The sequence below is a fragment of the Brachypodium distachyon genome, chromosome 5, assembly GCF_000005505.3.
Source record: "Brachypodium distachyon strain Bd21 chromosome 5, Brachypodium_distachyon_v3.0, whole genome shotgun sequence".
In the NCBI taxonomy this organism is placed as follows: domain Eukaryota; kingdom Viridiplantae; phylum Streptophyta; class Magnoliopsida; order Poales; family Poaceae; genus Brachypodium; species Brachypodium distachyon.
In genome coordinates this window covers 5,088,575-5,115,107 of record NC_016135.3, presented here as the reverse complement: position 1 = coordinate 5,115,107, position 26,533 = coordinate 5,088,575, and the positions used below count along the sequence as shown (strand labels likewise).

Sequence of the window (26,533 nt, the reverse complement as noted above, 5' to 3'; positions counted from 1 at the left end):
TTGAGAAGCCTCGTTCGGACCAAGTACGAGGCGGCCCCTTTCGATCTCTCGCTAAGTGATTCGGGGAGCCGCGAACGACCCGAAAACTTTTGGCTAACAATTTCCTCGAAGCCTCTCCTAACATAGGACTAGGTCGCATCCGCAGGGTCAACTGAACCTATTCAAAAAATATCGACGTGTCAACCTGTCTAAGTGTACGGCGACCTTCGTTATAAGGCCAGCGTACACGCCCTACTTTCATGCACTTGTGCCATCGAGCTTTGGCACTCCTTACTCTTGTTGTTTTCTAGAACAACAACAGTGGCGCCGACCGTGGGAACTCTCGCCGCAATTGAAGATTTAATGGCACCAACGAAACCTACTTCATTGAGTGCCCAACTTGCCGCAAAGTCTACACGGTTACAAACAAAGAAAGCAAACGCCTCGAGGGCTCCCGGGGAAGAAGAAATTCTCACCAATCCAGAAGTTGCCACAAGCATGGTCGCTACAACGAAGGCCGTGGTCGCACCTTCGCTCCCAACCATTCCCGAAGAAACCGTCGTAGGCGATCCCTTGACACTCACCGACGTGATGGCAAGAATCGGCAAGCTACCTACGGTTGCCGGCCCCGCAGGGGATACAGAACTTGGCATGCCTCGCTCGATGGGCTTTGCGCCACCTCCCTTGCAACCGGTTGTGACCTTACCTTCGGAACCTACAAGAGGAAACAATGTGGCGTCAGGAGGATCTGCACCAGAAAACCAAGGAGTTCCTGCCTTTGACCCCTCCAACCTGGGACTACCTCCACTGGCGCTCGCCGCAATCGCCCACGGAGCTCCCTGGTACCACCCTTATTGGGGACTTCCGCCACATGGCGCTCTCCAAGTCGTGCATGCTCCTCACCAGCCTCGCTCTGCAAGCGCCCAACAAGCGCCCATTGCTCCCCCCGCCAGGGCCGGACAAGACGGCAATCAAGCACCGCCTCGAGATGCGCCCTACGAAGAACGAGATCCCAGCATGCACGGAAACGAGCAAATGGCGGGATCCAAAGCCCCTGCCGGTGGCAAAAGGAACTCTTGCCGACGCTCCGACCCACCAAGAAGGCATCGGGATCACTCTCCGAGCGACCCCTCTAGCGACGAAAGCGACTCCGACGAAGGAGGGTTTCGCCGTCGGAAGAATCGAAAGGGACGACCAACTTGCAACCCGCTCACACGAGAAATCCATGACGCATCATTCCCGCCAAGGTTCAAGCCACCCATGACACGGCCATATGACGGGGAGTCAAAGCCTCTTCAATTCCTGGACGTTTACTCCACCGCCATACGAGCCGCCGGGGGAGGCCCCACCGAGATGTGCAACCTCTTCCTGCTCGCGCTTACCGGGATGGCGCAAACTTGGTTTTACAACCTGCGGAAAAACTCCGTGCACTAGTGGGAGCGCCTCCAAGAGGCCAACTTCCAGAGAAATTTCAAGGAACCCAGATAGGCTCACGAGCTTTACGCCATGAAACAAAAGCCGGGGGAATCCCTACGAAGCTTCTTCCATCACTTTGTGAAGGTCCGAAACCAAATCACCAACCCGCCGTCCACAACCGTGATCGACGCGTGCATGCAAGGCCTTCTCCAAGGAGAGGTAAATCGTGCTCTAAGTCGCAATCCTGCAAAAACGACCGCGCGCCGCTCCCGAAGGGACTCCATCATCGGATAAACCCCAGGCACCCGCTTCATCTTCCAAAAAGAAAAGATGGTGGGGGGGAAAAGTCCCCCGGCGATCAGGCTCGGAAGATCTTTGCCGTTGAGTGACAAGCCTCGTCCTAGAAGACTTGGCAACCGAAGAAGCCACCTAGCCCCTCGAAGGAGGGATCGAAAGATGTCTCATCCACAACTCGGCAAGCCATACCACCGAGATTGCAATACTCTTATCGCAGCTCGTGAGGAGTTCCAGCCACGAATGCAAGCCCGACGTAAGGATGAGAAGACGACCAAGGCTCCATGCCCAGCCAACATCCTTGTTGCAGACCCTGCGCCCAAGGAGGAGAACCTCCCTCTCCAAGAACCCGCACATCATGTCGGAGTAATACTCGGAGGCTCCGCCACAGGCCGAGGATCAAAGCGACAACGCAAAGAGTACGCTTGCGAGGTCAACATCGTGGGAACCTTCACCCCTACTCCACCACCCAAGTGGGAGAGCGTGCCGATCTCTTTCACCGAAGAAGACGCCAAGGGGATACACTTCCCTCACGACGACGCCCTCTACATGACGGTGATTGTCTCCAATTATGAGCTCAAGAAGATTCTAGTGGATGGCGGAAGCTCTGCCGACATCCTATATCTGAGCACACTGAAGAAACTGATGGAACCACAAGGGGGATACGAGAACGGATCTTTGCAACCATCCCTCTATCCTCTCACCGGCTTCGTGCCCAGGAAGTCCATTCAGCCGCTCGGACAAATTGAACTCCTCACAACCTTTGGAGATGCCACGAATTACCGAACGGAGCTCGTGCGCTTCGACGTGGTGGACATGGAGGCCTCCTTCAACACCATCCTCGGAAGAACGACGTTGAATTATCTCTGCGCCGCCGTCACCACAACTTTCTATGCATGAAGATCCCGGGCCCAAAAGGCGTGATAACGGTCCGTGGCGAACAATCTTCCGACCGGAAAACACTTTACCGCCACGAGACTAAGTGCACCGAGAAGGGATAACCGTACAAGAGTGTCCACGTGCTTTCAAGAACGGGGGTGTCCCATACCGATCGCCCAGAATGCTACATCCCTAAGCCACTCCCCGAGGGAGAGCTCAAGGAAGTACGCATCTCCGATGATCACGTCACGCGCACTGTGAAGATTGGAGCCGACCTACCTCCCAAGTGAACTCGAGGAAGAACTCATTGACCTACTTCGGAAGAACTCCGACCTCTTCGCTTGGTCACCTTCCGAGATGGGAGGAGTCCCACGCGACGTCATGGAGCATAGCCTTGCCGTAAGGCCGGACAAAGCTCCCGTGAAGCAAAAACTTCAGAAGCTCTCCACAGAACGAATCGAAGTCATCAAGCAAGAAATCGTTAAACTCTCCAAAGCCGGACTCATCCGAGAAGTTTGGCACCCTGAATGGTTAGCCAATCCGGTCTTGGTAAAGAAAGCCAATGGCAAGTGGCGAATGTGCGTCGACTTCACCGACTTGAAAAAGGCGTGCCCCAAGGACGACTACCCGCTCCCTCGGATCAACCAACTAGTCGATTCCACAGCAGGATGCGAAAGGTTGAGCTTCTTGGACGCTGTTTACGAGCAGAGCGCCGCACGCTTCTACAACACAAGGGTGCGGGAACGAGCCTTCTCCCAAGGAGACCTTGTGGTAAAAAGGAACATTGACCCAAAGCTCCAGTGCAAGCTCAACCCTAAATGGGAAGGACCATACCGCATCGCTGCAGTATTGGGAAATGGTGCATACCACCTCGAGAACACGGAAGGCAAAGTCCTTATCCATGCCTGGAACGGCGACAAACTCCGGCGTTTCTACGCCTAAGGAGGAACTTCAAGGGCAATCCTTGTTGCTCCCAAAATAAGACTATCAGCGCCCAACCGGCCATTTCCCTACGAAACTTTGAGGGATCGTAGGCCACGTCAACATAAGGCTTGTAAGTGCCCATCGGGCCATACCTTAAGACAAGGAAGCCAGGGATCAATAAAGCAAGTCCTTGAGGGAAAATTGAGAGTGACACGAAACACTCACACGACCCACCGTCATGAGGGAAAGCCCCGTCAAGCGGCATTGTCGCAAAGGGACAATCCCCCAAAAAGAGTCGCTGCCCCTGTGCCGCTCACTGAGGAAGGCGGAAAGGCCTACGTTGGCCCAAGCCAACTGCAAAATGTCCCCAGACATAAGTCGCCCCTAGAGACCCGTTCCTTGGTGGATCCTAGCATGCCTCGAGGCCATCCTCCAAGTAGAGCCAAGTCCCTCGAGGGCCGGAAGCTTAAAACGCATTTAAGGAGAACCTTAAATAAGCGATTTATGCATGAGCTTACGTACCTCGGAGAACCATGCTACCCGTATGCGAGACGTCACGCACGGGCCTGCATGATAGTAACCAGGTTAAGGCTCCATAATAATCGCGGGAAAGCATAGCTTTCTGAAGTCCGAAGAGGGAAAATTCCGCATGAAATTTCCCGAACGGCAGGTTGGAATGTTCGGATCACTACCGGCATACCGATAGCGACCCTCGCAAGGCTACTAGAATTCATGGCTCGTAACCACGACCTAAGGCACCGAAGCCAAGTCGTATCCCAACGGCGACAGCAATTGATAACACAAAAGTGTAATCATAGCAAACGATCACGGGCTGTATAAACTGAGGAAATATAGTACTTCACAAGAAGGAAATATAGTACTCCGAGAAACACATGTTGAGCCAAGTTAACAATTCCGATAATGTCGACTACATGGTGAAACATAGGAAATACATGCGGGGCTAAGTTAACATTTCCGATAATGTTGACTACATAGTGAAGCACGAAACACAACAAACAAGCTGCCTTACAACCTCTACGACTAAAAGCCTAAACATGCTAGCCATGAGGCTAAGTCAAGTGGAGATATGCAACATCGCATAAGTAAGCAGCTGAGCAACATCACCTCCTCCAAGGGCGACGGGGCTCACGCCTCGCCATCACCCTCCTGAAGAGCAGGCTCAAGGCTACGCACAATGCGTCGAGCCTGAGCGCGAAGAGGAGCTCTCTGGGTCCGCCAGAAACTTCTTCGCCCCGTGAGACATCTCACCCTCAAGTCCACTCGTCCCGGCGCCTCCGTCCACGACAGCCGCGACTGCCGACGAAACTAGTTGAGCACCCATACTCAGGAGGCACTTCGTCACGGTGGCTCAATGAGCTCCACCTGGGAAGTAAGCACCCTGCTCGCCTCATCCACCGTGCGACATGGAGGGATATCTGGCTGAGAAACACTCCTCAAACAAATCATCGTCTCTCGGATCTCTGTGGGCTGAGCAAGTAAACGCGAGACCACCTCGGGGCGACGATCCAGAGGAGGGCGAGCACAAGGAACAAGCATCGGGCCGTCCCCCGATACCGCCAACTCCGCCTTGAGGGAAGCCACCTCCGCTCGGGCATGCTCCACATCGAGGTTGGCCACCTCGAAATCCTCCTCAAGACGACGAGTCCTGGCGATCTCGTGCCCCTGTCGCTCCTTGGTAAGACGAGCCTTGGTCCCCACGGCCGCAAGCTCCGCCGAAACACGGGAAAGCTCAGCCTCCACGGCCACGCGCCGTGACCTCTCCAAAGCCAACTCACTCAAGGCAAGGGTAGACTTGGACATCTCCACATCCAAAGCAGCGGAAAGCACCCGCACCTGAGTCTTGAGGGCAGGAAGGGCGCCCACGGCCTCGACCAAACCCCTCACCTAGGAAGAAGACGAATGTTAGCGCAAAGCAAGCCCGAAGGATCAAGGGAGACATGTCACGGATGCTCACCAGCTCTAGTGTCGCAAGTGGGTCTCTCACTCCATCCTTGGTCCTCAGGAGCACTCCGTCCTCCGCTCGAGTCGGGGGCTCGCCCTCGGGTACCCCGAGAGCTGCAAGCCTTGCACCTAAAAACAAGCAAAGGAAACCATGTCAGGATCTTCGCCGGAGAAGAACGACATAACCAAAGAAAAGGGCACTCACCCGAGGTAGGAGCATCCTCCTCGGGCTGCTCGCAACCAATGGAGAACACCTAGACGCCAACACCGCTGGCTCCGGTAGACAACTCCACCACCGAGTCACTCCGAAGCCGAAGCCCCGTCTCCCGAGCGAATGCCTCAACCTCGTGGCTCGAAGGATGAAGCACTTGCTCAAGTCCAATCTTCCCCTTCATGTGTAGGTCCAAAGTCTCTCTCAGGGGAGACCTTGACTCAACCACGGCCGGATCCGCGGAATCCACAGGGGCGTAGTCGTAAGAAGGAGAAGGAGTCGGTGGAGCTTCCTCTTGCATCCACTCGATGGACGAGGTACCTTGGGGCCGGCATGACAGGCACCGCCAGGCCTAACAATGTTGTTCCCGCCTTCACCTTCCCGCAAGAATCCTGCAACTTGGACCCCACCGCCAACATCGACGGTGTCGCCAAGTAGGAATAGCGATCACCCACTCGGAGGAGGCGGCCAAGCTTCGGATCCTGTCGCATCGGCACCATCTTCCCGAAGCACTTCGCGATGATGTTGTGGCATCCCCCGCCACTGATCCTAGTCTCGTAATCACGGTGCTCTGGCCCGCCATACGGACCTATCAGCTGCGCGACCCACAACACCGCCATCTCCTCGAAAAAAGTCGCTGAAAAGAGACACACCGAAATTGTTAAGTACAATAGCAAGAGAAAGAACAATCAAGGAACAAAGGGAAAAAGGAGTGGTACTCACATGCGGTGACGGACTGCGGGGGACAAAAAGATCGAGGAATCCCGATCTCGGACCTCGAGCGGCTCCTCATCATGAAGCGCCCTGCCATCACCATCTCCTCCATGAGGTCGTGAAAACTCCTCTCGGCGGATACCTCCTTGATCTTGGTCGTCACCTTCCAAAGGTCGGCCGACCGAGGCTCGCCAGGGTGAGACACCTCCTTCAGGCCTCCAGCCCCCAAGTGTTGAAGATGTGTCCTCTAGGCCCGAAGGAAAATCCACTGGGACTCCCATTTGTCGAACAACTTCACCGTGCTCCTACCCGGCAGGAGCAGAAAGTCGTCCCCGAAGCTGGAGCGAAGCCTCAGGTTCACCGAACCAAAGGCGCTCAGAGTAAATCCGTTAGGAGTTAGTGACTCGCTCACCTCCACGGTGAAGTAGAACAACAACAACATGATCGAAGGCTCCTCGTGAAGTGCCGTCTCGCATAGCTAGCGGAACACGTTCAACCTCACGATCGCCGAAGGATGAAGCTGAGCTAACTCAATGCCATACGTCTCCAAAATTCCAGGAAGAAGGGGTGGACGGGCACACACAAGCCGATGTGGAACCAAGCCGAAAACACCACGATGCACCCTGGGTGCCACTTGTGGTCGAGCCTGAACTCCTCGCCATCAGGCAAGGTACCATCCCCCTTGGGGAAGTATCCCGCCTCCTCCAGCTGAACAAGATCCTCGGGACTCGTCGAAGACGGGAGAAAGTAGTAATGAGCCCAACCACCCTCCATCGGGGCCATTGGAACCACCAGAGGACCCCCGCGCGGAGGAAAGGCAACCTTCTTCTTCCTTGACGGTCGGCTCGCCGCCCCCTTTGCTGCGGAGCCCTTGGAAGGCGCCTCTCAGTCCCTCGCTCGGTGTCGGGTCTCGCCATCTCACCTACACAAAAAAAGAATCGCCAACATTTAGTAGGGATGTGGAAAAATCTCAAAGAGATTGGCAAGATCAAGAAAAAGGATCCAAAGGGACGCATTGAATGCCCGTACGCGCAAGAAGACGCAAACAAAAAAAGAGGAGCCAAGCTCGTTGGGCCACTCGGCCCGCGCAGGTAAACAAAAAGGAGGCCAAGCCTCCCGGGCTGAAGCACTCGGCCTGCCCGCGCAGCCGTAAAAAAAGAAGGAAGGGGGCGGGCGGACTGTTGCCCGTGCCCGCCCCGTGTTCAGCGCAATGCCACTCTCGCACCCGCACAGGCCACGCCGTGCATGCCCACGCCGCCCGCTGCGCACCCGCCGCGCCCTGCACGCGCCCACGCCATGCCGTGCCCACCCGCGATGCTCCCTGCGTGCCCTTGACGCGCCGCGTGCGCCCCCGAGCGCCGCACGTGCCCTACGACGTGCGCGCCGGCGTCACTCTATGGGTGTGCGTGCCGCCCCGCGTATGTGCCCTGACGGCTAACGGCCGTGCCCGCGCCTTGCCGGTCTACTCCACGCTTGCGCCCCCGAACGTCACGCATGTGGCCGGACCGTGCGCCTTGCGCACGTCCTGGCTACACACGCCGCGCCGGGCGCCCTCGGACTCCATCGCTCCATGTCGGCCCCCTACACGCGCCGAAGGCACTCGTCGGAATGCCCGAAGGGCCTCCCGGCGCCCAAGGATGCCAAGATCAACGCGGCTGTGTCCCCCTCACCTTCACACGAGCAGGGAAGACTCGGCCGGCGACGAGGGTCCCCCGGGAAGACTTGAAGACACAATCGGCACCGCAACCCGAGCGGCCTCGCGCGTGCCCCGTGCCCCCCCCCCCCCCCTCCCCGAAGACTCAACGACGATGAGCTTCCGCGAACCTCCGTCGTGACAAGGAAGCGCCTAATGCCCCTCCAAGGCACCCTACAACAGCAAGTCCCGAAGAAATTTCGGACGCCGCCGAATGAGGCTTCGGTGTCAGACCGGTGTGAAGCTCCCCAGTGGCCAAGGGTTCCATTTTATAGGCCGGCAAGCTCCTAGGCGTCCGGGCCCGAGCCAATGCCGCGGCGACACCTTGCCGTCCTCTCCACTGTCCTAGCCTAACAAAAATGGAAGGAAGACAAGCCATCTTTTCCAAAAAGGAGGAAGGGGGGAGGAGGAGAGCCCCCCACACGGCCCCGACCGGGGCTGAGCTCCCCTCGTCACCATAGGTGACGACGACGAGGCATAGAGTGGAAAAGGTGGTTAGCTTGACCGCCACCTTTCCCTAGCCCGTACCGAGCTTGAAGATGACCTCCCGGCCGTCCGATCTAGGGCTGGGAAGCACCTGCGGCCGTCGGATCCCAGTCACTTAAAACGAACCGGTATTGAGCCCAACTGGGCCTCAGCGCGGACATGGCCCAGAAACCGGCCTGTGTTTTAAAAAAAAGGGAAATGGCTTGCCCGAAGGCGGCCCAGATCGCGCCCGCGCATGCCCGAGTCCGGCCCAGCTGGCCCACGTGGCCGCCGGGGTTCGGAAAAATTGCGAAAAGGCCCAGGAATTCAGGAAAAAATACAGATAAGCCCTCGGAAATTTTGGGGAGGCCCGCAGGGCCCCTGATTTATCAAAAACATCTAAATTATGAATTTAAATTTGGAATTGTATAGTTGGGCATAAAATTCAATTTGGAATTTCATGAAGTAGCACTTATACCCCAGTTCCTTCCTAAAAGGCACCATTTCTCCGGAGCACACTAAAATGATCTTCTGAAATTTAAATTCAATCCTATCAAAAATTTGATTTGATTTCTGCCAAATGAAATGAAATGGGGGCTACAAACAGGGTGTCAACGTTTTCCTAAAAAACAGAAATAACCGCCAAACTGGGGTTTATTTGCTTGACAATTTGAAACTAGGGTGTGAAAGTAAGAATTTGCAGAAACATCTACCTATTTATTGATTATTAATACAACAAAGTACATTAAATTGAACAAACTGAAATACACACTGTTGTAGTAAAATAAAATCCTTATATGGGCCGGGTCGTAAATCCTACGTGGCGATGACTATGTCAATATTTTTCTACAAGGGTCAAGATGTCTACGTGACGCGGTCAATCCTACATGGCAACAATCAAGACAAGTCAACAAGTCAAACATCTCATGCCATGGTCAATGAGAGAAATGAGCTTGAATAGGGGCCAAGAAAGGTGTAGAGATGACGCTTTTGGTACATGGTGGACCATGGACCAACCCCTACTTTTCTCACTTGGTGCACACAAAATCTCTGGATTAAGGAGCTACTTTTACCACTTTGTCCCCAACTTTCTCTCTCCCTCAAGGATAGTCATGGTCTTTTGTCATGGACTCCTAGGCTATAAATATCCTCCCATGGGGCATGTACCATTCACTCTCAACTTGAATAAACTAAGGGGAGAGGGCTAGAGAGCTTCTTTGAGGAGCTCTAATTTCGGGATCTCGGAAAGGCTCGTTCGGCCCGAGCCCGAAGGAAAGGAAGTCGGGTAAGAGTACTAAGGGTATCTCGACCTCGCTATTTGGGAAGCCTCGTTCGGTCCAAATACGAAGCGGCCCTTGCGATCTCTCGCTAAGTGATTCGGGGAGCCACGATCGACCCAAAACACTTTGGCTAACAATTTCCTCGAAGCCTCTCCTAACATAGAACTAAGTCGCACCCGCAGGGTCGACTGAACATATTAAAAAATATCGAGGTATCAACTTGTCCAAGTGTACGGCGACCTTCGTTATAAGGCCGGCGTACACGCCCTACTTTAATGCATTTGTGCCATCGAGTTTTGGCACCCCTTACTCTTGTTGCTTTCTAGAAGAACAACACACACGAACAACAAAATCGATCATCCATCATAAAATTTAAAATTACATCAAGTTTCTCCATAGGTACCACATCTAGATTCATCTTTTGATTAGTGATATCTCACCATTATTTTGGTAAAGACACTACTAATGATTAAGCCCCTAAGAATTGAACTAATCTCAAAGATTTTGAGCAGCCACATAAGCCTGCACCTCAATACTTGGCCTTCATAGGGGGACACATCCCTATGAAGGCTTAGGTGCCACAACTGACCAATCTAATAAAACTTGGTCAAACCGACAGATTTAAAAAGTCTGTCTTAGGACAAAAGTCGAACATCTTATATGCAGAGACGAAGAGAGTATTAAGCTACTGTACATCTTTTTTCTCCTTTCTGTCTTTGGGGCCTTTTTCCTTTTTTATTTTCTGATTCGGTTTTGGTTTTTCTTTTACTTTGCTATTTGGCTTGTTCTAACTTTTGTCATCTCAGCATTTCTTCTAATGAAAATGACGTCAGACAAGGGTTCAAGAAAAAAAAAGTTAGAGCTCAATATATGATTTCGTTCCATTGATGTACTAATGTTAGATAAACATCACTCCTTAAATATGAGACATAAAATTAAGCCTAATTATTATATTAAACCTCGGGTAGTAAATTGTTCAATAGTCAAGAAATGGCGAAGTTTATTGGACTGCACATATTATTACATCAAAACCCACCTTTACATAAGGTAGCCCTTAATTACAAGCACGATAATTTTCCGTACATTCGCATCAATATTAAAAGAAAAGTCATTGAATAAGCCGGCAACAAATGGTGATTTATACTACTAGCAGCCAGCTATTATTCACTGCAAATCACATGTGTCCTCGCCGTTTCTTTAAGTTTGTCAAATAGACAGGCTAGATAATTACATTCTTAACAATAATGAATCAGCAACCTCTCACAGAGTTGAAATACCCGTCAATCATCAAAAGGTTCCAGGAAAGCTTCTTTAATAGCGAATAGTTTTGCACAAACATCATGCATTATAGGCCTATACTTTGGAGATTCCACGGAGCATGACAGGCCAAGTGCAACCAACGGGATAACATATCTCTGCATCCATACTTCTGTACACCCTTGGTGCTCGTCATGCGCCATATGAGGATCTAGAATCTCTGCAAGTCTGTCTGGGAACATGGATTCACAGAACTTGTGAATGCTAAGTCCGTCGACAAACATATCATCGGTCGGCCGTTTTCCGGTAATCATCTCCAGTAGAATCACTCCAAAACTATAGACATCAGCTCCTACTGAGATGTGGCAGCCCAATCTGTACTCTGAAAAAGCGAAGTAACACACTTACATCCTGGATAAACATGCACAACTATATGAAGAAAAACACACTTACCAGGTGCCATGTATCCAATTGTTCCTCCGATAACGATTAAGTCTTCCGGACTACCCGAAACTGGCAACAGAAACTTTGCTGAACCAAAGTCACCAATAATTGCAGTCATATCATAATCCAAAAGAATATTGCTTGGCTTCAAATCACAATGCATCAAAGGCGGCATCGGTTGGTTGTGAAGATAATCAAGAGCAGAGGCCACATCTACGGCTATGCATATCCTCAGGCCTAAGCTTAGGGTTCTCTTTGGTATGTCATTGTGTTGCTTAGGGTGAAGCCATCTTTCAAGGTTGCCACTAGCCATAAACTGGTAGACTAGTGCTCTGAACTCATTGCTTTCTGTGTCCAACGTTGAGCATGTCGTCACACATTTGAGAATGTTTCGATGGCGCGTGCTCCGTAGCACTTGACACTCAGTAAAGAAACTTTCGTTTGCACCAGGTTCATTCTGGTTAAATACTTTGATAGCCACTAGGTCATTGTCAAACTTGAACCTACCAACATAGACTGATCCAGTGCGGGTTGAGCTTACTTTGTTGTACGAAGAAAACCAATTAGTAGCTTCAAGGATGTCCTGATATGACACCCGCTTCAGCTTCTTCTCGTCATGGCACGCAACTGTATGTACTTTTCTTCTCTTGAGATGGGCAAAGAACCAAAACATCTTGGACAAATTATCCCAACGTGGAAATGAAAACATCTTGGACACAACATCCCATCGTCGAAATGTCACCCCTCTCTCCCAAAGTGTAAATAGAAACCATGGCAACAACAGAAAACCAATAGCAAGTGGTGGTAGTACAATTAGCAGCAAGGTCACATGCAAGGACAGATGGTGCTTTGTTTTAGTCGCTGGAGCCGAGATGACAGCACAGGTTGGTAGTGCTGCTAGTGTAGCGGAGCTTGAACAGAGCCTCTCATTGCCATCCAAATGTGCCTGGGTAAAATTCTCAAATATCCCACGTGTAGGAACAGAACCTTCCAGGTTGTTGTAAGACAGATCAAGTTGCTCTAGCATGTTGAGATTCGCAAAGAATATAGGCACGAAACCCGTTAAGGCATTGTGAGAAAGATTAATCTGTTGGGTCAACACTAATAAATTCCAACATTCTGGAATTTGTCCACGGAACTTGTTTCCTTCCATGTGAAGGGATACTGGACCATTAACACCATGCTTACACAGTCCCAATGGCAGTTTCCCTGTGAGATTGTTGTGTGAGAAGTCCAGACCCAAGGAGAGTGGAGGGTTATGAAAGAGTTCGTCTGGAATTAATCCATCAAGGTTGTTTCGAGACAAGTTTAGTTCAAGAAGTCCCATGCACTGACCTAAACTACCTGGTATATTACCAGACAAGTTGTTGTCATTAAGATAAAGCTTGCCTAGTTGAGTAATGTCACCAACTGAGGAGGGGATCTGACCAGATAATTTGTTTTTTGATAAGTTAAGGATAAATAGTTTTTGCAGTTTCCCAATTGTGGAAGGTATGCTACCAGAAAGCAAATTGCTTTCCATCCTAAGAGAAGTGAGGTTAACAAGATTGCTTATCCCAAGAGGTATGGAGCCGGAAATTTGGTTTGAGCCAAGCGATAAATCCTCTAGTTTTCTGGAAAGTTCAACAACTGTCGTAGGTAGGCTGCCATTCAGGGCATTCCCTTCCAAGGACAACTTTGTCAACTGGGTGCAATTTGCTAGAGATGAAAGGAATAGCCAGTCATGTGCTTGTAGCAAGTTCCTCCCTAAAACCACCCGATGCAAGTTTGCTAAGGATCCAAGAGATGGAACAGAACCATGGAGCGAGTTGTTAGAAAGATCAAGCGTTTGCAAATTTGACAAGTTGGCTAGTGAAGTAGGGATCAGGCCATTGAGCCTGTTGCTTTCCATGATCAGAAACTGGAGGTTTGGTAGTGAGTAACCAATGTGAGATGGTATCTGCCCAACAAGGCCATTTCTGGCTACGCTGAAGTATTGGAGTGATGACATGTTGTAAAGCGACAACGGAAAAGTCCCTGACAAAGTGTTGAAGCTTAAATCAAGCTTAAGAAGGTTTGTAATGTGACTCACAGTTTCTGGAATTAATCCGGATAACTTATTTTGGTCGAGCAGTATAGAAGTGAGAGAAGAAACATTTCCTATTGAGGGAGGTATGCTTCCAGAGAGGAAGTTCTCTGCCAGACAAAGAAATTTGAGAGCTGCGATCTTATAGAAAGGGGGGATATGACCAGTAAAAAAATTTAACTGCAGATCAACCATAGTAAGTAGAGATGAGCTATGAAACAAAGTAGCAGGAATCTCTCCAGAGAGGTTATTGCGTGACAGTATAAGTGTGCGGAGTGAGGAGCTATTGGCAAATGAGAGAGGGATACCTCCGGTAAGAGTATTGTTCGCAAGATTTACATAGCTAAGAGACATGCTAGCGCCTAATGAATCAGGGATAGTACCTTCAAGATTGCTGCCTGCAAGCATCAGCATATGGAGGTCTACAAGCTTACCCAACTCATCAGGAATGGTTCCTGAAAGATGATTATCGGCAAGGTTTATCCCGGACAGAAAAGTCAAGTTGCCTACACATGTAGATATTTGCCCGCTGAGATGTGCAGAGGTCAAGTCTAGAGAGATTGCCCGGGGTGGAAACTTTGTGCCACAAGTGACCCCTTTCCAGGCACAAAAGTTAAGTGAGGCGCCGCTCCATGAGTTCAGGATGCCAAGAGGATCAGAGCTGATGCCAGACTTGAAGCAAAGGAGGGCCTGACGGTCTATCTCGGACATGTTTGCTTTTGCTGCTGCTGGGAGTATTGGAGCACCGACGAAGATGAAAAGGATGAGTGAAATACAGACTCGAGACAACACTGAGAGCATGATGTCCAGAGTTTACAGGATGTGAAAGAACCAAGAACTGCAAGCTTGGAGAGGTTATGTTGTGTGGGGTGTCTTTTTTAAAGGATTTTGTCTACCTGAAGGAATGGGCCTGCAGGTATGCTTGACTACGTTGACTCGATTAAATGCAGGATGACCAGTTTTTCTAACTTGAACGTGAGGCAAAGGTAAGAAAATTTAGAAGAGTGAAACAGACTTGGAAAGAAAACGTGTGCAGTCTGTGTAAAAAATTTAGTTGTCGACTGTGATAGACACATTCAGAAAGCCAAATGAGGAAATTTAACAGTGACAACTGACAAGTAATGTCTTAGTACTCCACCAGAGTCCTGAGTGCTACATGTAACCTGCGGAGCACGCAGCAAACTAGACGAACAAAACGGAGAGGCGATGCCATGACATACCTTCAAACGGACGAACTCTGAAGTGGTGTCAGAGCTGGCATCGATCGACCCAAACCACACAGACAGACCCACACTGCTCAAAGTGATGGTGCGTTGCTTAAGAATAATATTTGGCTTTGCATTGCAAATTTGTGTTGGAGTAGCATGCCTGATAACTGAATGTGGTGACACAACATGGAGAATTGCAATTTCGGTATTTCAGCGTGCCAAATTGGGAAGCTACAGACTTACCGCACACAATTACTGCTTCCTCATTGGTCTTCCACGCGCCGGCGGGCGGCGGAGCTCGACATAGGGAACCGCCGCAGCGAGGCCGGGTTAAGTTGCTGGTGGGGGTTTGAGATTCTAAGAGTCAGAAAGAGGAGGCCGTTAGGGACCGCAAACACGGAAAGAGAAACCCTAGGCGATGCGCGGAGTCGGCCGGCGACGGCGGCGGGTAGGCGCGAGAGAGAACGGCGCAAGGAGCTGCGGTGAGGGGACTGGGACTGTCCAGGATGGAGAGGGAGCTGCCGGAGGCGTTGGAGGCAGCAGAGGCGGTGGTGGGTCTGAGCGTGAAGATCCAGCGGCTCCTCAAGCCTACAGGTAAGCCGTAAGCGTAAGACCCGATAAGCAGTACAGTAGTTGTGATTTTCTGGAGGAAAAAGAAGAATATGGAACTTTATTTGAATTTGTTAAGAACGTCTAAATAACATTACATTCAGTTTGAATTTAAATTTCGATTTATATAGTGTAAGTATAGTTTTAGGAGTTTTCTTTCGATTAACAGGCCAGCTCCATTTATATATAAAGGAAACCACATGCGACATGTCTGCAATGGAGTATTGAACTCAGTCTGAGCTCAAAAACGAAAAACAATTACAGACGCAAAATCATACGACAGATGAAACAAGTCTAAAAGACTAGAGAGATCAGCTTGAGTCAACACCAGCTTCAGGCCAGCTTCTCAAATTAAATTGGTCTCAAGCAGCAAGTTCCTCATTTGAATCTAGCTTCGCCGGACGTCCCCATCAATGGTGCCCATTTTGATTCGCTGCGTCCCTTAGGGAGCACTGGATCTTGGGAGCCAAAGTGGGTTTCCGCGTCTCTCCTATCCTTCTAGGTCCCTTAGGTAGGGGACCTCCACCTTCAGGCCAACAGCTGAAGAGAGGCTCTTAGGATCAAGAGTAGAGTGCTTATGTAAAGCTCTAGGAGTATTTGGTGTTCTCCTTGGACTAGCTTCACCCAATCACATAGATCTTGGAAAAAGAAGAATCAAATTTTAATGGTGTTTACTAGTTTAAGTTGACTTGTTTACAGTTTAAATTTAACATCAAAAATAGAAAAGTCAGTTCATCGTGAATGTTATTCCTAGCGTAGGGATTTTTTTCTTCAAGTTTTCCTAAAAAAAGAAATATGGAGCAATTACTAAATCAGGTGGTTTTCACATTTTGAAACTAGGATGTGAGAGTTAGAATTCCAGAAACATCTAACTTTATTTATTGATTAATAATAACACAAAGTATATCAAATTGAACAAACTGAAACATACCGAGGCAACATAAAATCGATCATCCATCATCCATGATAAAACTGAAGATTACATCAAGATTCTCTGGAGCCACCGTCTCTGGCTTCATCTTTTGCATCTCGGCATTCACCATGACTCTGGTAAAAAAAACTACGGATGCCAAGCTTGCACAAACTTGACTAGTCTCAAAGGTTTTGAAAAGACAGATGAGTCTTCGTCACGATAGGTGAGAATTTAAAACCATTGAAGGCTGGGGGACAACACTACGAAGGCCGACTATTCAACTGATGCTTCATCATCATAGTGTCCAAAACAAAATCAGGAGAACAAACAAAACAAAATCAGGAGAACAGAACACGAGAAATACTGTCCCAAACAAACATACACCATCATCACCGCGATAACTGCCAAGCCAAGTAACAGCAAAACATTATTGCCAGCACAACTCCATGCCATTTAGAAGCGTAGAATGATGATCTGCCGGATCAGGATCCGAGCAGGACCAGTACATCACAAGCTCTCCATGTCAGCCGTGTTGGCCACACAAGACAAGGATAATTTCTATTCCAGGTGACGATCATCTCTACATTCGAGACGTTGCTACCAAAGACACCGAAAACTGTCACAGAAGAAACTGAAATTGCAATTCAAAAACGTTGACCGATGGTTCCCAACACATCTCAGTGCCGAATAGGCTGCCAGAGACAAGAAGAACCAGCGGTAACCATCTCGTTGTTGGGAACACGGTATGCTACGCTAGCACAAAATAAAATTTTCTACCGCTTCCGCCCGGAACAATGCTGTAGATAATGGATCACGAGATTACCACTAGACGCGCAGACCCGTAGCGGAAGTAGAGTCGATGTAGCGCGTCGATGCCGAGTAGTCGAACAGCCTGCTCCTCCTCGCCGATCCCACGAACAGTTCGTCCAAGCGCCGCAGGTGCAGCGCCTCCGAGGTATCCACACGTACAGGGAGGAACTCCGTGCGGCGGACTGCTAGATCCGATCGCAAGGCTTTGGGCGTGGAGGTGCGACGGCCGAGTCTAACTCGCGTCTGAACTGGGGTTAACCCTAGACGGGTTGGTCTCCTCCACTTATATAGACGTCCCTAGTGGGCTCAACACTTGAGGCCCATTAGGAGTCCAAGCCCGATACGAGTTGGATCCGATCCAACTCGGTTCCCACCCCTTAAGCGTGTGACCCTTCAGGTTCGCGGTCAGTCGGCCACGACTACGAGCTCGGACTGCGGGCCCGAGTAACACCTTGCTCGTCCACTGGCACCGACTCAAGTCGATAGTTGGTAGCGGCGCCTAGCAGCACGTGCCAACTCCCGAGTAACCACAAGGTATATTGACGAACCATACAATGTGTCATATGCAACATTCCTTTTGCCTCGCGATATGTGTGTCGAGCTCAAGGCGAGTGCGTGTCATCCTTGTGGATAGCTCGAATCTCTTCTCGTTCCTGTGATACAGATTTCCGAACGGGTTAACACTTAACCCAAGTCGCATGGCCATGCTTTCCGAATCTGATCACTCGAGAGGGCCCAGAGATATCTCTCCGAACAGGAGGGGCAAATCCCATCTTGATCAACCATGACTCGCAGCATGCTTCTCAGCAAACCCGAAAGCTACCTTTATAACCACCCAGTTACGGAGTAGCGTTTGGCAACCCCTAAGTAGGCCGATTCACATCCCAAGCTCATACGATGACCTCAGGTCTAGGACTGGCATATACATCGTACTTGAGACTAACAAATGACAATCATCTCGTTGTGTCTCAGTGCGGGTCTGTCCGACTCAACAATCTCATTGTCGAGTCCATGCTATCAGTCGGCAACACCTTGCCCTATGACTTGTGAAACATAGTCATCACACTGATTCACATTGCTAGTCTAGGTTATGTGTCCGCATAACCTCAATGACCAGGGACCATTAGAACAACATCATAGAATACATAGTTTCACAAACAAATCACGTATTTATTGATACATATCAGTGATGATGTTCAAGGACAAATAACTCATGAATACATAGGAAATAACATCATCACATGATTGCCTCTAGGGCATATCTCCAACACTCGTCCCTGGCTGCCGGGGTAGGTTTTTACGCACCCGTAGAAGTTAGAATTTGGTCTTCGAAAAAGTAGGGAGGCGGGTTGATGTACACGTTTATATAGAGAGGACACAAAGGAACATGCATTTTTGTTCCAAATTTGCGGCTGCACATATCATACCACGTAATGCACAAATCTTTGAGTAAGAAGATACAATGTAACACTAGACGGGATACTATTCTACCTTGATAGGAAGCTCCAGTACTCAACATCTACTCCTTTATTCTGAGAGAGGGAACATCTGCTCTTTCCAGGCATCATTTTCAGTAACCGGAGCCATCGAGATATCATGTGGCCTGTTGAACCAAGATTTACATCAAGGATATCCATGTGACAGATTGTTTATTGAGGAGCGTGTAGATCCGTAGGTTATTCAACAGGACTCAAAGAATGCCTGTTTAAGAGGTAAAATTTTGGCACAAACTTCTCCCATTCCTGGTCGATCTTTAGGTGATTCCATAGAACACTGGAGGCCAACTTCAACCATAGGTACCATATAGCTCCGCATAAATACTTTCTCACACACGTTCTGCTTCTCGTGGGCCATATGGGGATCTAAAACCTCTCGAAGTCTACCTGGAAATGCTGAACTCACAAGCTTGTGAAGGCTCATGCCGTCGGTGAACATCGCATCTGTCGGTCGCCTTCCGGTGAGCATTTCTAGAAGCAAGACTCCGAAACCATAGACATCGCATCCTGTTGACACTTTGTATCCCATACCATACTCTGTAAAAGCATTTGCAGCATGTTAATAGAAGAGAGAAACCAATAAGAAATACTCGAGCGAGAAAAGTTGAACTCACCAGGTGCGATGTATCCAATTGTTCCTTCCACACCAACCAAGTCTTCTGGACTACCAGGACTTGAAGAGAGAAATCTCGCTGACCCAACATCACCAACTCTTGCAGTCATGTCATAGTCCAGAAGAACATTTCCTGGCTTCAAATCGCAGTGGATTAGAGGAGGCGTCAACTGGTTGTGCATATAATCCAAAGCCAAGGCCACATCCGCTGCTATTCTCAACCTCTGGCCCAAAGTCAGTAGTCTTTTGGGGCTATTTTGGTGAAGCTTTGGGTGCACCCACATGTCCAAGCTTCCGTTGGCCATGAAGTCAAAAACTATAGCTTTGAATTCATTGTTCTCCAAGTCCACTGTCGAGCATACGGTAACAGCTTTAACAATGTTGCGATGCCGGGTGTTCCGTAGCACTTCACACTCAGTAAGGAAACTGTTGCGCGCACCATTCTCCTCGAGATGGAATAACTTGATAGCAACCAGGTCAGTGTCAAACTCAAATCTCCCAATGAAAATCGAACTGGTACGACTTGAGCTGATCTTGTTAACTGGAGAGAGCCAATTGGTAGCTTTAATGATGTCACCATAAGACACCTTCTTCATTGTCTCCTTGTAGCACGGAGCAATGTGTGCTTGCCTTCTCTTCAGAAGAGTGGCCACAAAGCATATGAAGGAGAGCAACGCGATAGCAATTGGAGCAATAATTTTTACCAATAGGAGTGCATTTATCTTGCTCTCATCAGCTGATGGAGTGCTGCAGATTGGGAATTGAAATAAGGTGGTGGTTGCACGTTCACACAGATGTGTGTTACCATGCAAGATTGCTGCACTATTATTCCGAAAGATGCCACCTGTCAGAATCGGCCCTTCAAAGTAGTTGGTGGACAGATCAAGTTGCTGTAAGAAAATCATGCTTGCAAAGAACTCTGGAATTTGTCCAACAAGGTAGTTTTGGGAAAGATCAACCTGATCGATGGATTTCAGGTTACTGAAAGACTGAGGTATGCTTCCATTAAGCATGTTACTTCTCAATCTGAGAGATGATAGTTGGACACACTGGCCAAGTGAAAATGGAACTTCTCCAGACAATTTGTTGTAGGAAATATCAAGACGAACAAGTTGTAGCAAGGTACCAATTTCTTGCGGTATTGATCCTGTAAGGTAGTTCGTTGACAAATCCAAACCCACGAGGGCAGTGCTATTGATGAGTTCACTTGGTATTGGCCCTTGGAGGTTGTTAATAGCTAAGTTTATCATAAGTAGTTGCTTGCATTTCCCTAAACTTGTCGGTATGTTCCCACTCAAGTCATTGTTGTCTAGATAAAGCGTGGTCAACACAGAAAGATTACCTATCGTATAGGGGATCTGACCAGAAAATTTGTTCCCTGATAGAATTAGGACATTTAGCTAGTTAAGATTCCCAATAACCGGAGGAATAACCCCTGAAAGCAAGTTTTGACCCATAGCAAGCATTTGGAGATTTCGAAGGTTAAAAATCTCAATTGGTACTGTGCCAACAATTTGATTGTTTCCAAGGTTTATACGTAGTAAAGCTGTGGAAAGATTTCCAACTGACCTAGGGATACTTCCATTCAGGGCATTCCGACTCATATCCAATAATTGTAGTTGCAAACAATTTGTGAGAGAGATAAGGAATTCCCAACCTTCAGCTTGTAGGGAGTTTCTTTCCAGAATTAGTAGCCGTAAGTCAGATAAAGATCCTAGGGATGGCACCGGTCCAACTAGGGAGTTGTATCCAAGATCAATCCGTTGGAGCTTCGATGCATTTGCTAGTGATGGTGGAATTAATCCATCGAATTTGTTACGCGACATGGACAAATTTTCAAGTTTTGGTAACATGTTTCCAATGCAAGATGGTATGCTTCCAGTAAGGTAATTTTCGGACAAGCCAAGGTAAATGAGTGATGAGATGTTACAGAGTTTGGCTGAAACATGCCCGGACAGGGAGTTGCTACCTAAACTCAGCACACTAATGTTCTGAATAAGACTCAAAGTTTCTGGAATTGGCCCTGATAAGTTGTTTGACTCAAGCCATATGGCTGTGAGAGAAGAAACATTTCCCAGTGATAAAGGTACGCTTCCAGAAAGTTCATTAGATGAAAGGTCGAGAATTTGTAGCACGGACATCTTATGAAAATCTGGGATAGTACCGGTAAGAAAGTTTTGCGCAAGATTGACCTCTGTAAGCGATCTACTGGTGCCTAATGATCTAGGAACCATACCTACAAGATTGTTCGTCGGAAGCATCAGATATTTCAGATGTTGAAGTGTACCTAACTCCTCAGGGATGACTCCAGCGAATCGATTCTCTGACAGGTCTACCCGTTCTAATGATGTAAGATTAGCTATCCAGGGAGATAACTCACCACTGAGACTTGAGGAGCTTAAGTCCACCGAGACCACATGAAATGGACGCGTCATACCGCAGACAACACCATTCCATCTACAGAAGTGTAGTGATCCGCCCCATGAGCTCAGGACCTCGTGCGGGTCGTTGGAGACGCCGGACTTGAAGGAGAGGAGGGCTTGCCGTTCGATCTCATATTTGTTGCTTTTGGATTGGGCGATGGTGTTGGAGGAAAAGAAGACAAGAAGATTGGTCAAGAGGAGGAGGACGAGTGGAGAAAGAGAGCAGAGAGCAGCCATGTCCATACGCTCTAATGCAGTGTATCTTGGCCACATTCCTTCTTGTATATATGCTCCCAGGGTAGACTTCCACACTTGACCAGTTGACTTGCTTGTAACCTCCGTCACTCGACTAGTATAACACGAAACGTGGAAGAAAATTGTTCAGAGACTTGGTCAAACAGTTGCTACTTCGGTAGGTATATGCTACTGTTAACCTGAGACAGGGATACTGAGATTTGAGAGTGAGTTTTCAATTCAGGAACTACTACACAATTGCTACAGATCGCTGAGGAGTTAGTTAAACATTGCACAACAAAGCTACTCTTGTATCTTTCAGTTAGTAAATAAACAGTCATACTGGACTTTGTTAAGCAACTCTTCTTGATATACTCCTCCGATCCATATTAATTGTCGAAATATTACATGTATCTAGACGTTTTTTAGATATAGATAAATCCACATTTAGACAAATTTGAGACAACTAATATGAATCGGACGGAGTAATAAAAAACAAGGACGGAGCATCACAACAACAGCAAAAAGGATGAGGATGGAACGCGCTGTTGCCTGTCCATGATTTTTTAAGATTACGACATATGGCGGACTGGAGACCCTGCATAGCTGTCGATCGACAATACAAGATGGGAGCACGAGATACTTACACAGGGGTGGTGACCCCGTTTTGGGCGGGCGCTCCATCGCTCCAGGCATGCGAACCCGAGGCCCTTCGCCATCAAGAGAAATGAAGACAGCTAGTCAGCCTGGTCCTCTAAAAAAAATACACTTGTGGTCGGCTGGGTGACCAAAGGTTGTTGCTTGGAGTCTTTGCTGTGTTCGTGCACGCCTGCCTGGAGCCCTTCTATTCTACCATTGCTTACCATGGGGTTTCAAGTTTCATTTTCAAGCAGTTATTATTGGCTTACCGTGACTTGGCAACAAGGCAAGAATTCAATCTAATACTTGTCCCTTTAGCATGGAGGAGAAGGAACGACGTACACATTTAAATGTCCCGTTAGTATAATGAATTGGAGGGTTACATTCTTATGGCCCGATTTCAGAACTCAGACTGGAAGCCTTACCAGAGAGGAAAACCACTCCACTCATTGAACTAGAGTCAAATCACAAGAACTGAGACCAGTCATGGCACTCTTTGCAGCAAGAAGATAAACAAGGTTAATCAGGAGGCAAAAGACGGACTGGAAAAATCAATTGTTAAGTTTCTTTAACAAAGAAAGATTATGATGGATCAGCCTCAACGTTGCCTTCAAAAGTTTAAGTATATTACTACTATTATATATGGATCCTAAGTACATGGGAAATGTATTACTCCCTCCGTTCCTAAATTCTTGTCATGGACCTCCGTTCCTAAATTCTTGTCATGGACCGGAGAGAATAACTAAGATCGAAGATGTTAAAGATAAATTGGAAAGTTCATATCTACATGATGCATAATCGTTTCTAAGCACACAAGTTCCCATTTCACTGACGTTAACAGTTCAATACTTTGTGAAACCATTTGATCAAGCAAAAGGTTACATGAGGTCGCCCTTTCAATGAGATTCCAGAATCGTGTTACCAGAGATTTAAAGTAGATGAAAAATAAAACAGCCAGTAAATATTTTTACTTGTTATCTCTGTATATTTCCTGCTTCGGTATAGAAGCATAGCATACAAGCTTATTTACTTTCCTGTAGTTCAAATGGATGGGCGAACCTTGGCACATCAAGTCAAGAACATCAACACATAATTTAGAAAGCGTTCAATTTCTGTGTTAGCCTACCATTCAGGAAGATATTAGAACCGTGAACAGTCAAAATGAACTTCAGTATGGATATAAAATAATTCCAGTACTTTCAGAAATGTAACCTCTAGCATGACTCAGGTTGAATGTAATCAATTCTATGCCATTTCGTATAAGATATAATCTACCAATTCTATGCCATTTCGTATAAGATATAATTCTATTTCCTGACAGAGGGAGTAGTACTTTCCATTTGGATAAGATTGCCCTTGTTCTTCTTTCCCCTACGCATTCCTTCTTTCCTCAGGCAATAGTGGATACCAACCATGGCGAAGTGTGTATCGCCATATCACAATATTCACAGTTACCTAACTGAAATATTTTTATACTTGTAGGCTGTAGCAAACTGGAACCCGCAATCAAGATGGCTGTAATAGTTACAACACCTTGTCACCTCATTATTCATGCAATTACATTTCAGGAGATCTTCTATTGCGTATTGCAGCCATATCTATATTCAGCACACATAGCTATATGCAACATCAAATGATTTGACATAGGTCTTCTATAATAAACTGTAAATTAATCAGTAGTAAAACTGTATGATCACAGTAAACTCCTCACTTATTTCTATCAAGTCAATGTCATAACCACTAACCCAACATCTTCAATGTATTTTTCGGAGGAAAATACCCAACTCAGATAAGAAAGATAGTGCCGACCCTTCCGAGGCACTACATCAAACACCCCGCAAGCAGGCAGGCAGGCAGGCAAGCAAATACGAGAACAACAGGGACTCGAGAAACTAACCAGAGGCTACTACTACCTCGCCTAAGAGGCAGCCTCCGGGGAAGCCGCCACCTTGGGCGGCGGGTTGTGGGAGACGACGAGCGGCGGCCTGGGCGCGCGCCGCAGCTCGTCGGCCTGCCTCCGCGCGTTGTACATCTCCTCGGTCTCGACGACGACGAGGCGCTTGACCTGCGTGAGCATGCCGAGGAGGGAGGGCGTGGTGCGGTGCTCGACGGTGCGGTGGCAGCGGCGGAGGCGCATGGCCTCGAGGGTGCGGCGGTGGAGCTTCCGCGTCCCGGGGAGGCCGCGCACCAGCGTGATGTACAGCCGAGGGCTCCACTCCACCGGCACCCGGGACTTGAACGCGTTGAAGGCGCTCCCGCTCATCTCCTCGCTCCCTCTCTCTCGCAGACTATCTCTCTTTCTGCTCTTTGGTTGCTCCGGCGGCCGGAACCCTAAACTCTCTGGTACCTATTGCCGGAGTGGGAGTGTGGACTAGTTGGGCTTGGTTAGCCATTTCATTTTCCTGAGATCTGTTGGGCCTTGGGCCATTAGCTTGGTTGTCTAGGTGAGGCTGTTTTGCCGGAGTGGGAGTGTGGACTAGTTGGGCTTGGCTAGCCATTTCAATTTTTATCTTGTTCGATATTTTAAAAATTGACTTTCGATATTTAATTGTTTTTATTTGCTTTTTGTTGTATGCTTTGTTAGAAATACATGAATTATTAATACACATACATATTTATTTGAACTACTCCGTACATGAATATTTTGGGAAAATTACAATATTTTTGAATACATGAACTATTTTTGAAAGGCGTTATCTTCAAATCGATGGTCTTGCCTTGATTGCTTAGAACTAGGCATCCTTGACTTTCATAGGTTGTGGATCCGGCAACATCATTACGTGTATTTGTATCTTGTTCCTGAAGACGTTGCTTCTGAAAAATGTATTTATAAGAGCATTTTACATGTACACTATGTTAGTATAAAATATGTTTCACATGCGACAAAAAGACATTTTGTGATTTAGAAGAACATTCATTACGACTTGCATTTTACTTAATATACACAAACAAATGGAATCATTGTTTAGCTGCTGAATCTTCAAATGTGAAAATTATAAAGAAAAGGAAAAGAAACACAAAAACGAAAAGTGACAAAAGGACAAAAGAAACTGCAGATCCATGTTGGGCTGGCCCAAAATATTGAGAAATAAAATACCCAACAGCCCATTTGTCCGGCCCAAGATTGTATGGATATCGGTAGTTGACGCCGTGTTACATTTTTTGTACACTTATCTTCTTTTTCTTGTCTAGCTAATAATTAGCTTGGATCTTGTCCTTTTTTATCATCTGGGGAGCATCGAAGAGCAGATAAACATGTTGGCAGGCCACGCAAAGAAGAAGCGTCAAAGTTTGGTAGCAGCACTGAACTTGGCAGATATGATTGCCTTGATTGGACAATACGACCATTTTTTTTTGAGGGAAAGGACAATACGACCATCGAAGACCTAGTTAAACCAATATTTGTAAGCCAGTAGTGGTTGATCGTGACCGGTTAACTTTTTTTTTCTTTTGTGGAACGTGACCGGTTAACTTGTCCCAGCTGGCCGGCCGGCACTGGTGCCTAGCTAGAGGCCTAGCTAGAGGCAAAGCACATAGTATAATTTGTTGGCCACCTTCGGAGGATTTCTTTACAATTCATGAGTGCCTGAGTCAAGACGTCGTGTGTGGAAATTGCTGCACCTGAAACATTTGCGGATCACTGAAAATGACATCGGACAATGACATTTATCGATTCCTAAGAATGAAATTATGACGGGAATATTTGGAGACTATAGGTAAGCAATCTAGAGACTTAGTGACGTTGGGCCTCGGTCGGGACTTTGTGGGTTGTCTCTCGTGGACGTGATGCAATGAAAAGTAATTATTTTTTCCGTTTCTAAATAATTTGTCGTGGTTTTAGTGCAAATGAACCCAGGGAATACTCGTAGAGTTGCAGTGAATTGGATCGGAAAGAAAGTGTTCGGTCTGGGAGAGAAGAGAATTGAGTTCTCGACGCTGCGACTAGTAGAGTTGCAGTGAGTACATACGAATTAATGATAAAAAAATGCTGCAGAACTAGTCCTG

At 47.9% G+C, this 26,533-nt stretch overlaps 4 protein-coding genes across 7 annotated transcripts; all 4 read right to left on the bottom strand.

The window, feature by feature from the left end:
- Positions 1-10,797: 10,797 nt before the first annotated feature.
- Positions 10,798-15,409, bottom strand: LOC100826942 (probable LRR receptor-like serine/threonine-protein kinase At3g47570). Of its 4 annotated transcripts, none has more exons than XM_010241423.3 (3): positions 15,035-15,408; positions 11,528-14,951; positions 10,817-11,456 (listed from the first exon to the last, which is right to left on the bottom strand). In XM_010241423.3, exons 2-3 carry the CDS (start codon positions 14,382-14,384, stop codon positions 11,098-11,100), a joined length of 3,216 nt encoding a protein of 1,071 aa, XP_010239725.1. In that variant the 5' UTR covers positions 14,385-14,951; positions 15,035-15,408; the 3' UTR covers positions 10,817-11,097. The 4 variants fall into 4 exon arrangements, with proteins under 4 accessions (XP_024311957.1, XP_010239725.1, XP_014750928.1 ...); XM_014895442.2 differs by having other exon boundaries at positions 11,528-14,876; XM_024456189.1 differs by having other exon boundaries at positions 10,798-11,456; positions 11,528-15,408.
- Positions 15,410-18,272: 2,863 nt separating this feature from the next.
- Positions 18,273-22,704, bottom strand: LOC100826627 (probable LRR receptor-like serine/threonine-protein kinase At3g47570). The gene is made up of 2 exons (XM_014895987.2): positions 19,234-22,704; positions 18,273-19,156 (listed from the first exon to the last, which is right to left on the bottom strand). The coding sequence occupies exon 1, from the start codon at positions 21,926-21,928 to the stop codon at positions 20,633-20,635; it is 1,296 nt and encodes a 431-aa protein (XP_014751473.1). The 5' UTR covers positions 21,929-22,704; the 3' UTR covers positions 18,273-19,156; positions 19,234-20,632.
- On the bottom strand, positions 18,611-20,245 carry LOC106865502 (probable LRR receptor-like serine/threonine-protein kinase At3g47570). The gene is made up of 3 exons (XM_014895642.1): positions 19,234-20,245; positions 19,007-19,156; positions 18,611-18,726 (listed from the first exon to the last, which is right to left on the bottom strand). The coding sequence occupies exons 1-3, from the start codon at positions 20,243-20,245 to the stop codon at positions 18,611-18,613; spliced, it is 1,278 nt and encodes a 425-aa protein (XP_014751128.1).
- A 1,398-nt stretch (positions 22,705-24,102) lies between the features above and the next one.
- Positions 24,103-24,900, bottom strand: LOC100845563 (50S ribosomal protein L30). Its single transcript, XM_003581378.4, has one exon. The coding sequence runs from the start codon at positions 24,789-24,791 to the stop codon at positions 24,447-24,449; it is 345 nt and encodes a 114-aa protein (XP_003581426.1). The 5' UTR covers positions 24,792-24,900; the 3' UTR covers positions 24,103-24,446.
- Between the last annotated feature and the right edge of the window lie 1,633 nt (positions 24,901-26,533).

Bases quoted from the DNA above. Each gene is read 5' to 3' on its own strand.
- LOC100826942 (XM_024456189.1), bottom strand. From the start codon at position 14,384: ATGCTCTCAGTGTTGTCTCGAGTCTGTATTTCACTCATCCTTTTCATC. The intron at 11,457-11,527 runs GTAAGTGTGTTT...TCGCTTTTTCAG, and splicing joins AATTGGATACATGGCACCTG to AGTACAGATTGGGCTGCCAC.
- LOC106865502 (XM_014895642.1), bottom strand. From the start codon at position 20,245: ATGCTTAATGGAAGCATACCTCAGTCTTTCAGTAACCTGAAATCCATC. The intron at 19,157-19,233 runs GTGAGTTCAACT...ATGCTTTTACAG, and splicing joins AATTGGATACATCGCACCTG to AGTATGGTATGGGATACAAA. The intron at 18,727-19,006 runs GTAGACTTCGAG...TTGGTTCAACAG, and splicing joins TGTGAGTTCAGCATTTCCAG to GCCACATGATATCTCGATGG.
- LOC100826627 (XM_014895987.2), bottom strand. From the start codon at position 21,928: ATGTGGCCAAGATACACTGCATTAGAGCGTATGGACATGGCTGCTCTC.
- LOC100845563 (XM_003581378.4), bottom strand. From the start codon at position 24,791: ATGAGCGGGAGCGCCTTCAACGCGTTCAAGTCCCGGGTGCCGGTGGAG.